General features: G+C 46.5%; 1 protein-coding gene across 2 annotated transcripts in view; it reads right to left on the reverse strand.

Moving 5' to 3' along the window:
• The window catches only part of CUNH2orf54 (chromosome unknown C2orf54 homolog), a 14,366-nt gene extending 1,688 nt beyond the window's left edge, over window positions 1-12,678 (reverse strand). The window contains exons 1-4 of one of the 2 annotated variants that reach the window (XM_006015979.3): window positions 12,174-12,678; window positions 6,358-6,583; window positions 3,355-3,508; window positions 363-719 (exon numbers count right to left, since the gene is read on the reverse strand). In XM_006015979.3, coding sequence (XP_006016041.1) covers window positions 363-719; window positions 3,355-3,508; window positions 6,358-6,583; window positions 12,174-12,678 — 1,242 coding nt within the window. Of the gene's footprint in view, window positions 1-36; window positions 720-3,354; window positions 3,509-6,357; window positions 6,584-12,173 lie in introns of those variants that run through there. The other variant, XR_003095080.1, reaches the window with a different exon arrangement.
• Window positions 12,679-13,001: the final 323 nt, after the last annotated feature.

Genomic DNA, 13,001 nt, shown 5'->3' on the forward strand with positions numbered 1-13,001 from the left:
GAGCCTCTGTTTGTCCTGGATCCGGTAGACCTGAACCTGAATAACATGGAAAGAGTAGGATCTGGTTGAATGAAAGGGAATTTCTGGAATTCTGCCTGCTTTGGTTGAACCCAACTGATCATGATATAGTCCACTCCAACCCCACAAGAGACAGTCCCCAGAGGGTGGCAGCTCCTTTGGGGGTCATAGCCACCTGGCACAAATTACACCACCTGCTCTAGCTTGTACGTGGGGCTGTATAGAAAATCAGATACTTTCCTGATCTCCCTGTCAGTCCCCTTCCACTGTGCCCAGTTTACACTGCACAATCCAGGCCTCAGTGTTCAAGCTCTTGGATCTCCCAAACTGTGATTCCCGATTACCTTACTAAGCAGGACATCGAAGAAGGCAGTGTCCCAGTAGCTGCTGTTCTTAGCTGGGAGCTGCAGCAAGGCCTGGATGCCCATATCCTTCTGCTGAAGGTTGTTATGCCCCATGGGAGTGAAATGGAACTTGAGGAACCGCTGTGGGGTACTGGCAAACCCCTCCACCTTGTGGTATAAGGTGGTCAGGTCTAGGTCCTCTTCTTGGAAGAGGTTTTCCTCAGGACGCAGGAAGTGGGGTAGGTTTTTGGTTGCCAAGCTACAAAGGAGGATCACAAGGAGCCGATAGATGGATCCTTCTAGTTCTTCCCAGTCCTCAGGGGAAGGGAACAGCTTCGTGGCCCACAGCAACACCATCTGGGTGAGGCAGAGAGTAAGAAGATGGAATATACAAACCACTGGGATGGGCGACATAGATCTGGAAAGATGTTCAAAGCTTAAGATGCCTATTACAGTTACAGGGAATCAGATGCTCTGACCCCTCAGGCAACTTTGAAAATCTGAGCCATGTGTACATGCATAACTGTGGTAACTGAGCACTTCAGATGGAGATTTAACTTGTCACCAGACCTTTGTTAACATCCCAGTAACATGAATGGGGCTGCTCAGCCCCTCATAGCTATTGTGTTAGACTACTGCCAGAGCCAAGCCAATATCTCCACATCAGTTAGCTCAATTCACATCCTGATAGTTCTCTTTGCAGTGATTTGGTTAAATGAGAGCTTGGATTCTGCAATACAGCTATAGCACAGATGCAGGTAAGCATGGATACTGTAAGCAGGTTGCCTGGCCTGCTGGCTTTTGCAGGCAGATTTTGTTCCTTAAGGAGCTTCTCAACTTGTCCTCCCGAGTAAAACACAGTCTTTTAAACAAAGAAAATAAGCAAAACAAAATCCTACTGTCCTGTCCCAGATTCTGGGAAGGGACCCTCTTTTGCTCTAGCCCCAGCACAGCAGCCTAGCCCCTCCGTGCAGCAAGCTGTTCAATTCATCCTGCTTCCTTCCCCCTTACAAACTTCTCCCTCACAGTTTGCTGTCTATCCACTCTCAGTTCTGGAGTCTTCAACTCCAAATATAACCCTCCTTCATTATCCAAATGCCCCATAACTGGGCTCCTCAACAGGGCTAATTGTTCCCTCTTAAAAGGACAGACCACCCTGTTACAGATACATGACCCCATTATGCCCTCCATCTGCTTATGTCCTCTCTTCTATGCCAGTCATCAAGGATTTATGTTAATCCTTTAGTAACAGTCTTCTGCTTTTAATCAGTATAACACAGCTGGGATACTGAGACATGGAGCATCTAGCAGGATAGATAGCACTTTCTGGCACCAAGTGGTAACATGAAACATATACAAGCCATAAAGGCCAATGCTACCCAAAATCAGCTCCCTTAACACCCAGGCTGACCAGGTTCACAGAGAAAGGAGAAACTCCTATTATCCTGCACTCTGGTTCTGGATTTATTAAAAATGCAAAAGGGAACATGACACTTCCTCGCTAGAACTGTGCAACTAATAGATTTTCTCTTCAGGGAACAAACCACAAAATTGGGGGGAAACAGTTGCTTCAGGGCAATCTGGAATGCAAAGGCATTGCTTTTCCATTGAAACAAAAGGCTGCGGAGGGGAGGGGGAGGTGAAGAGGAGACACAAATATTTTTGCTTTGGGTTCATCCAAGCTAAATTTTAAAAGTTCATTTTTTTGGGGGGGAGAAAGGGTCTTTCCCCCCTTTTTAAAGGTATATTTTGGAAGAAATGCCATTTTGAAATAACACACTGAATTTGGAATAAATCATTTAAATTTTTCAAGTTTTCTCTCACTTTTTTTTTTGCCTGTATTTGTCAACTGTTTTTATCAACCCAAATATATATTTGGGAAGGAGGGAAGTTTCCCTAGGAAAGTTTTATACTGGTCTACTCCTTGGTTGAGGCACTGCTAAATGAAGCACATGCGAAGGAATAAACATGCTACTGTCACAAGCACAGCATCCCCAGCATTGACATTTGCAGTTGGCACCTGCCCAGGTTATAAAACAAACAGGTTCAGTAGCTCCATGTTTCCTTCGGTGGAATGTTGAGAGGTGAAGTTTGCCCAAACTACAAAGCATAACCCTCCTGCAGTGTGCAAACCCATAATAGCATGTTGGGGCTTGGTGAACAAAGCAACATGTAAAGTTGTTGTAGTGAGGCTCTCTTATAATGGATCCACAACCAGTCACCAGCCAGGTCCAACCTGTATTGGACCCCATGGTGAGTGTGTGCCAACCTACAGAGGACATTACAGCCTCTAACACAAGAACCTTTGGTGCATTATGTCAAGGCATAGGAGCTCGAACTTTTACCTCTGGAGGTTCCTCCTTCAATTCTTCATGGGCTAGTCATCACGCACACAGTATAGAGAACCCAACACAGAACCTTTCAGGCTAGAAACATAGGCTTCTGTCACTTGAGCTAAACAAGAATTACCATTAACCTTGAGAGAATTATGGTGTGCACATGCTCTCATGGCCACAAGAGAGTGCCATACAGTATTCAGATATACCTCAGTTGCTGTGGCCACCTGTTCTAAGATAGAGGTACCACACTTCACATAACCACACACATTTCCAGCTAGATTGCACCAAGAACAATTTAATCTTCCATCCATCCCCTTAGCTCTATTTCTGCTGACAATGTTTCTTTCTAGGAAGCACGTGCTGTTCCTCCACTAAGACTGTCTCATATTTCACAGGCGAGGAATATTTTTGTATTTTAGAGGCCTGTAAGTATCTGAGTTAAAGAGCATCTGAGATTTTCTTTCAGCAGAAACCAGTTCCCAGAACCTCAGAGATATTCAAATACCTACCTCCCCTTGATTTTAGTGCCCAAATATCTTAGAGAATTTGGGCGCATGAGCCTAAAACTAGCTTTGCTTCCCCACCATAATGTAGTTCAGGATATATCTGCTTACAAGGACAGTGCCCTTGTACCATCTCCTTGAGGAATGTACCTCCAAATGCTTGAATGAGAGTCCTCTCTTCTTGCCTTCTTCTCTCCAGTCTTCACTGTTGACCTGGTCCAGAAGGCGGAGGCTGTCTAAACGGTGACCTTCCATAGTGCCCATGATGTGGAGCAGTCTCACAACAGGACGATTAGTGGAGTACCTGGTAAAACAAACATTACCCACAGCTGAAAACCTTGGTGCTTTTTCAGGGCTTTCCAGAGATGGTCTGGGCTGAATCAGCATTACCGTGAATGAAGGGCTAAATCAAGGGAATCTAATTAAAATGGCACCTTTGTAACCACAAAGCCAGGAGATCAGAGATGGCAGGGAAAAATCGAGAAGCCAATGTGAAGGAAGATGGCACCGGTAGAAACATCTTTGGCCTTGGGCAAGTCCCCCAAGAGCTCCTCCAACATTTCTTAAGGGGCCACCAATTCCAGGGGCCCACTCTTAAAAGCAGAGGCACCCAAATATAGAGCCCATTTCTGAACATTATCGTTCAATTGGGTCTTACAAGTGTGTACAATGTGTGAGGGCCAAAATCAGTATCAGCTCCAGAAGCCGAGAGCCATATCCTCTCTGAGGGAAGCATTAAGTATGAAACATATCATAAACGGAACTTGGAAGAGTCTTCAGTTCCATAATTCCCTGACCACCCTCACTCTCCTGTCCTCCCAAAAGGCTGGATTATGTCTGTGCATATGTGAGCCAGTGATGAGGGCCTTTATAAGGGTTCCCTTCAATCACAGGCCCTGTTCTGTTCTGGGGGAAGTGGGGAGCAAGCACTGAGTGGATCCCCTGGGAATGAAAGGGGCAGGCAGGCGTAGATAGAGTTATGACTTGGATCCTTGATGCTGAAGAGGGGCAGCAGCACTGAGTCTGGGGGTACATGCTGCTTGCATCACCATGAATGTGATGCAAAAGGCCCAGTTTCACCCCAGATGAGGTACAACTAGATCGGTTTGAGATGCAGCCTGTGCTCTATGGCTGGTTCTCTCTGCTCACTAGTTATGAGACTGAGATGTGCCTCCTGAGCTCTGGGTGCAGCTGTTCCATCTATCACCTCTCATATCTGCTGTGGTGAGACATCCTTGCCTGTCCACCTCCCTCAGTTTTTGCCTGCCCTCTCCTTCTGGGAGGCACCACCTGTTCCTCCCCTGAAGCAAGGGCATCACATGTTTCAGAGCCTGCAAGTGACTTAAAGAGGTTCAGAGGCAACCAGGGCTCAGGTCTTCCAGAGGATTCAGGCACCTAACTCCCTTGGACCTGGGAAGGTCTGGGCCTGGGGGTTCATTCCTGGCTGAAGCCATCCAGAACTGCAAGCCCATTCATGAGCTCACTTCCTACCCACCCCGGATGATCCAGCCTGGTCTGGGACAGCCAAGTGCGGGGGGTGGCGTTCTCTGTGGAGACCAGCTTCACATCTTCCCTATTGTGGAATGTCAGACCTTATGTCCCAAAATGGGGCACTGGGGGCTAAGATCAAGAGATGACAATGAGTCTCTGAAAGCCCAGTCTGAGAGGTGAACTCCCTGTGACAGCTGAGGAGATGGAATGGGACTAATGGCTCAGTGTAGCAGAGGTATAACTGGGCTGAGATGTACCTTGGCTGGTGGCAGCACACAAGGCATTGGCCACAGCCAGGCTGATGGCAGTAGCACAGCAGTCAGAAAAGCAGCGGCTGCTATTTTTGAGCCCCCCCAATAATTTGAAACCCAGGGCTGGTGCCCTGGTTGCCCCCCACCTCCACCTCTTTAATTATACTACAGCAATCAGAGGGTCCCTTCTCTTTGCTGTCAGCTCTGTAAGAAAGCCCTCAGCTGCTGGGCTGGCAATGGCCATCAGTGAGAGGATCCCCCTGTAGATGAGCAATGCCCTCTTGTTTTTAATGTACAAACTCCTCCCAGCCATTCCCTCTCCCAAAACAGGACTGCAGCTTTGGAGTTGCAGCAATCCCACTGGCAGTGGAGCAAGCCTGCAGGCCTTCTGTCCTCCAAATTGTCTCTTTAACCTTATGACCGGGGGGCTGGTGAGGAAACAGACTCCCTCTGAACAAGAGACTTCTGCTCACAGCAGGGCGTGGCCCTGTATTTACCTCACAATATATTAATAGCAGACAGGGCAGGGTTTGCCCTGTAGAGCCAAGGCAGAAGTCTTCTCCCCACACCACACCTGGGCCAAGCAGGAACAGAATCCGTGCGCTCCCCTAGTCCATGCTGTTTCCTGCCGTGCAGTCACACCTTGTACTTTCCTGTTTTAAGAACATGGCAATTAAGATTTAAAAATAGCACTTGCTTCTGATTCTAAATTGGCACCATTTGCACAGCTGGGCTTCTCCTGGATGCTTGCCGCCTAGAGCTGCTCAAGGCAGAAAAAGCTGGTGGATTCAGCACATGCTTAACTGGAGGCCAGAAACTCCCCTTAGTCCTGTGGAATTGCCTGCTGTGGCCAGGACGAACTCTACAGATCAACCCTTAGCTATGGAACAAAGATCTAATGTTTAAAAGTATTTAGGGCCAGAGCTTTGTTTGATTTTGGAGGGAGTTGGACACCTAAACACACCCTAAAATCAGGGCCTAAAATCCCAGCAGGGGCCAGCATTGCTTTGCAGATGAATTAATCAGAGGGCTGAGCTCCATTCTAGGCCACATCCATGGCAGAGTCTTCATTTCATTGTGATTAATCTTGCTGATGAAGGCTGCTTTTCAGTTCAGTCACCATCAATGGCCGATCAAAAGGTCTCAAGACTTTGATAAAAATTTTCACTGAAGTTTCAAATAAAATGGGGGGCAGAGGGGAGGTGGAGATGAGGGGTGGAATCACCAGAACGTACAGAAACAAATGCTTCCCTCCCTGTTCCAGCTAGTTGGGTTGAATTCTACAAAGCGATAAGGCTGGATCCTAGCTGATGCTTTCTATGGTAGGTAAACTCCCTGTCTCTCACCTGGTAAGAAATCACATGATGCTAAGGAAGATGTGCAAATTGAAGGTGGCTGGAGCGGTGTTTACCTCCAGTGATGATATGTGGCAGGGATGAAGTCCACCCCTTGGGTTACTCTGCTCAGGCTGCCTTCTGGAAATCCTCTTTCTCTCCATCTGCTGCTGCTGAGTTTAAGATTTGCCTGTGTTCTCTTCACAACTGGGATGAGGTTGAACTGGATAATCTTCCAACCACTGGACACTAGCAGAGGCAGCTGCATGCTTTCTTCCTTCAGTCTCTCAGCACTGAGGTCACCTGGGCATGGGAAGCAGATGTATTTAAAAATGATCCTCTTATAGACCTCACTATCCTTCCTCTCCCTCACTCATGCTAAGCACCTCTTTCCTTTCCCTCTTTGCCTTGAGGCTAAGCTGCAGTTCAGCCACTGGTGGGCAGTGATCAGTATGGTGGTACCAGCCCAAACGCCACAGTTTGCACCAAACTAGATGAGCCCTGTAGGAAACCACTGATCTAAACCATTAATTACCTTGTCCCCTCTGAGGAGCTCCATGATAACAGCTGCCAGGCCCAGACTGCCGTAACAGGGCTGCTCCCAGAGACAAACAAGGCCTTCCTGTCCGCAGATCTTCTCTGTGTTCCTCTCCAAGTTCCCCACACATCTGCCTGAACAGCCTTCTGTCCACCCCCCCCCCTCTGCTTCTCTATGCAGTCTCACCCATGCAGGGAACCCTTCTCCCCCAGATGCCATCAAACCATTTCAGTCTGACTGTGCCTATCTCCAAGATGTCTTTTTGATCACTTAGTTTGCTCCTAGATGTCTATCCCATCCATTGTTAGAGTTCTGTCTTCGTTCTCCTGCCTAACGCCCAGCTAACGCTCTGTATTGCTTTTCTTTTTTAAAGGGTAAGATTAAAAATCTCCCCCTGGTTCTACTCAGTGGAAACAAACAGTAAGAAAGGAAGATCACATAAAGCAAGATCCCCCTTCGTGCTGCAAGTCATACCTTCTTTGCCATATGCCTTCTTCTCGTGACAAACTTCAATGGAAACTTCAACCTGCTTATGAACAAAAGCAGAGCCTGGTGCAAAGTGGCAAAGGTGCCGTGCTACAATGATAAAAGCATAAAACTGAGTTTGGCACTGGGCTGTGCCAAAAGCTGTTCTCTGTTGAACCAACTGTAAACAGGTTCCTAGTCAATCAGGCTGGGAAGTCTAAGGCAGCCAGATGTGATGCTAGTGACATCGCTCCCGGGTGTGATCTTGGCTACAGCAACTGGAATGAATTAGCCAAGCCCACCCAAGAAGCCACTAGGCTCAAGAGACCTTTGACACTGATCGGTAGAACAGGATGAATAATGGGGTTTTTTTCTTTAATTTTGAAAGAATGTTGCCTAGGTCTGTCTATTAGTTTGGGTTCTTTCATCTCAAGAATTTGGTATGGTTCTTTCATCTCAAGAATTTGGTAATAGCTATGTGAACCCTGAAGGAGGAAAACTGGTCTCACAGGCATTAAAGCAAAGATGTCTGTCTCTTTATTGCAAAACTCTATTTCTTAATTTCATCTAGTGATCTTCTTTCCAGTAGCAACCATTGCCAGGGGCTATTTCCCTGTCCCTTGAATGCTAAGCTAGAACTATAGGAATTCTTGTTACTTCCAAAAGATCTTCCACATTATGGAGAAGGGAGATTGAGAGCACCCATAAATCTTGGGTTCCATAAGGCTGAAGTATACCCTACCACTCAATAAAAATTCACCAGCCAATTGAAGAAATTTTAATTTAAAGTGTAGAAGAAAGCCCCCTTTCCCTCTTGCCTGCATTTGCTCTCCCCTCTTTGAATATGTTTTTCCTCTTCTACCTTTTCTTCCTTCCTCTTTCTTTCACTTTAAGATAAGGAATTGTGTTTTAAAATTTGTATGTGTGCATTTTGTATCTCCCCTTGTATTTTGGTATTTTTATCTATTTGTGTGCCATGGCATTACATTTGTAGCTTATATTTTATACTCGTCACCTTTCAGCTTTCAACTATAAATGTGTTTAGTAACAATGTTAACAAGGGCAGGAGTCAAACTTCCGCTTCCCTGTATCAGGCGGGCCCCTGAAAGAGCGAGTGAATCAATGATTGAATGTGTAACACAGTAGCAGGCAGCAATTAACACCTAAGGAAACTGCAGATCAATCAATAGAAGACAATGTAGCAACCAGGACATCTCTAAACGTCACTGACAAGGGCTAGAAGCCCTGGCCTGAGTTAATCAACGCCAGGGACCAACTTTTGGGCTGAATATCTCCAGATCGACTGCTCCCAGAGCCCTATTCAAAATTCATCAACGGACTCCCAAACCTGCACGTTCATGCGGACGACCCCTGGGGCTGACAGATGCCATCCAGTAGCCACCGAGGGGGGAAGTCCCACGAGGGTCAATGACCCCTGGATTGGGCAAACCTGAAAACTGGGGAGTCACCAAAGTCTGCCAAGGACAGATAAGAAAGCAGTGAAAAGTGACCCTCAGCGGCACCCTCTTGATCTCCAACTTGACCAGCACCCGACCTGTCCACCCAGAAGGACCAGCCGGTGACCCCCTTCTGGAGGATTACACCACGCTGAAAGAAGCCTCGACTGGCCATAGACGGCAAACTCCAGCACTTGTAAGATAGGTATACCCGACTCTTGTAGCTTACTACTGTGTGTGTGCATGTTGGGGGGGACACCAGCCCCAAGGTTTATGATTTAACTTCATTACAGTGTTTCAATCCACCTAATAAACCAGAATTTTAAGGATCCCGAGTTGGACATTTGTAGCTAACAAAAGAAAAGGGCAAAAAACTGGAGTCAGGATATCACTGACTGAGCCAGAGAGTTTGTAGCTCCCCTTCAACTGAGTGGAGTGGGATTCTTTATTTAAGATGCAAAACTGCCGTAAAAGACCAGTTATTTTGCAGCACAACTCTGCATGTATTTCCAGCACAGGGGTGGAACGGCATTAGTACCACTAGTACCATCTCACATGGCTTCCCCAAACCTCCAGCACTAAGGCATGCTAGCATCACTTCTCCCTGTCTCATTATTTCTCCTGCATTGTCATTCAACATCCAGGAAACTCCAGAAATGAGAGAGAATATTCTCACCCTGCTGTTTTCCAGCATAGCATCCCACAACACTTCATACTGACACATACCTGCATTACAATTTTGTACTATGTCATCCAGAACTAGCAGAACCCTAATAACAGCCCTTATGAAAGCTGGAACCTTGGATTCTCTCACAGCCTGACAAAGATACAGTGAGAGAAAACAAATCCTAATGTGCCAACACAGTGAAAAGCAGGTTTGACAGCACTGGGGCTGCCAGTGGGAAAACACAGTTGGCTAGCAGTTAGCACAAGCTAGGTGTGGAGGGGTTCAAATCAAACCCTGTAGGATGATGACATGGTAAGGAGGCTTCAGGCAGGAGGTTGAATGTGGCCCATGTAGTGAATATGATGAGGATGTTGTGTGGAGCTGTTTTTACTTCTAAAAAATCCTTCAAAGGACACTGCAGGGAAGTATAATGGCTCCAGGCTGATTTTACTGTTTTACTTGCCTTTATTAGATTTTATTTACCTCTCACACTAAATGCACTGCAGTAAAGTTACCTAGTTTAGAGATCTCTGTTGCAAATATGCTGGCTTTTCCCCTTCTTGTGCTTATATTTTAAAAACACAGCACCGTAACTAGCTGCCAAAAATGACTTCCACACCCAGTGCTGTAGGTACTAACTTCCACCCACTGTTCACAAGGCAGGTATCACACCCAGGGAGACAGATTAGTTGCAACAGAGAACACAGACTCTGTCAGACAGGTCCCAGTAGATTCATATTCTCCTTTTAAGGAAAAACTGGAGTTGATTTGTGTTTGTCAGCTCAGCATCTGTGTGTTTTCAGTTTAGTCCAGCTGGAGTTGGGGGATAGCAGGGGATAATTAGGATCCCCTGTAGCATTAGGGAGAGAGAGACAGGCAGCCATAATCCAGGTTGTAATCTGGCTCCTCTGCACCAGCAGTCCAACCTTTATTACTGTCTCTCTAGTACAGCCTTCTAGTCCTCTCTAGTGGTTATGGAGGACAAGGATAGTATGATCATCACTCCATATCCCCTTTCCCAGTGACTGAACTTTCTGGGTCAAAATCTAGTGCTTGGCTGAGTCACCCAACCCCATTTAACTGGCCCTACCCCTAGCTCCTTGCATAGAGCACAAAGTTCAGCAGTGCACTGGCCTCTGGGTTGGGCCTCTGGGTTGTGGTGGTTAATGTTGTTGTTTTATCAATTGTCAAGGTCTATATAGGTGACCAAAATGGGGGGAGGGGCATTTTTATATATATAAAATTATTATATATTGTATGAATTGTATGGAGGTTTTGCTTTTTATGTAACATGATGAAAACATTTGTTCAGGTCATCCCCAAAATTCTTATCTAAATAGGATCTTGCTTTGACTTTTTTCTGTGCATGAAAATGACCTTCACCTTAGTTTAAACTGCACCACAATGACAGTACATGAACAGAAAGCTGTTTTCCATAATTGAATCCTGGTCATCACAGATTGATTCTTCTGAGGCTTTTGTGTGACAAGTCAACTTTTTACTACTGCCCAAAATCCATAATATGACTTTTTGTTGTTTGTTGGATAAATACCATTTTTCATTAATCTGTGGTGTTTTAAGAGTGTTTTGGGGCTAAAACTGAACATCAGAAGCCTTCCCTGTGATTAACATCAGCACTAGTCCTTTATCTGACTGATAGCAGTGCTGTTTTCCATCCAGAATTCATGAAGGGCAATAGCTGAGACCAAGATCAGTCCCAGTTCAGCTTGGAGCTGGCCATTGAGGGGCAGGAATTAACAGCTCTTACACAGCAAATCAGCACAGTCAGGATGCCCTGATAACCTCTCATTACACCATCTTGAGTCACAGCAGATGAAATCCCTGGTTCTACTGAAGGTAGTGATTAAGTTCCCCTCCACTTTAGAGAGGTCAGGATTTCATTCAGCAACTTTATTGCAATGCAGGCCTGAACCTTGATAAGATAATATAGCTAGCCCTTTTCTCCTGTAAAATCCCATAGCCATTTAGACTAGAACTGCTCTGCAGGAATCACCTAACCACCACTGAAATGCAGACAACTCAAGAGTGAAACACTGAGGATAGCATGTTCCAACAGTGCTCCACAACAGCCTTTAAGGAAGACACTGACTTCTTTAGCTGAGCCCTGTGAGGGTCTCTTATTTTCCTGTGCCCAGAAAATAACCAGCTTGGAATCTGGACAGGATGCCAATTCCATTGGCATCTGGATCCAGGAACTCTTATTTATGTCACCACCCCCTCCAAAATGGACCATATGGACCTTACTTAATGAGCCAGCTGCTGCATCTTGATAGGAGAGGGGATCTGTATGTCCTGGTCACAGCTTAGGCCTGGGCCTGCCTACACTGCTGTACCCAGGGATGCCAATTCTGAATTAATATAGTCACTTTCCCCTGGAGTAGGAAGAAGTTCAGAGTCTGGCCTGTCCAGGATTGTTCATTTTGAGGTAAGATCTATCACTTTTGCCTGGTTTATCAACTTATACAGAGCTGAAGTCCGTCAAACTCATTCCATGTAATCAGTGGTTTCAACTTCCACCTTCTATCTTTTTCTCTCTTTCTATCCTTCCTGTTCTCCTGACTTCTCCTCCTCTCTCTGTGTCTCCCCTCACATCCCTGTGTGTCTCTCTGCATCTGCATCTCATCCCCCTTTGCCTCAGGAGTACAAACACAGAAGGAAGCCTTCGGTCAAAACTCAGAGACCCACAACACCCCCCTGCTACATGTGGAGAGGGTGCAGGGGGACACATACAGTTGGCATACATACCTGGTTGGATGAGGAACTGGTGCTTGCAGTGTACAATGGCAGCAACAATGAGTTCCCTCAGGAGTCTGAGAACCTTGCCTGGGACTATGTACCCACTGCATTCAGCACTGTCTGCTGTACTGAATACGTCTTTACTGGTCCAGTTTTCCAAGCCAGCTCCTTCCTTGGGCACTCCTAAGTAGCAGAAGTCTGATACTGGATAGTGTCTGCTGGTACCCCTTCCAGACTGGCTCCAGTGACCTGAGCCCTCCTTCATCAAGAGGTCATCGCCATTAAGCCACAGGGGAACCTCAACAGTCACTTCATCCTCTGAGGAGCAGAGGGCAAATTCAAAGGCTTCCAGGTTTCTCGAATAATCCACTAGAAACCTGGGATCGATGGCATTAACTTCCTCTAACACAGTCAGCAGGATGTTCTCTGCCCTTTGGAAATGCTCCATCCTCTGGTCCTCCCTGGACAGTATCACTCTGAGATAGTTATGCCAATGGGAAACCTTCACAGCCATGGCTAAGAGGCTGCTGTCCAGAGACCTCCTGCTGTGGTGTAAGTGGCACCTAGAAACATCAGGGAAGTAGGAGGGAAAGGGGTGGGAGGGCTGAAGCAGGTGCCTGGTGGGAGGAGCAGCAAGCTGAGTGAAATTCCAGAGAGGTGTAACACGCCCTGTGTTTCCCTGCCAAATAGTTGAAAGAGTGCCAGGTGATTTTGAAATACCCATTGTTTGGGTGGTTCACTCACAATCTGGTAAAGCAGCCAGGGACTCATCCACCCTGGTGAGGCTGAGACATAGCTCAAAGCTGCCCCCACCCAGCAAACCCAAAAATATTGGGC

The sequence above is a fragment of the Alligator sinensis genome, unplaced genomic scaffold (assembly GCF_000455745.1).
Source record: "Alligator sinensis unplaced genomic scaffold, ASM45574v1 scaffold237_1, whole genome shotgun sequence".
NCBI lineage: Eukaryota > Metazoa > Chordata > Crocodylia > Alligatoridae > Alligator > Alligator sinensis.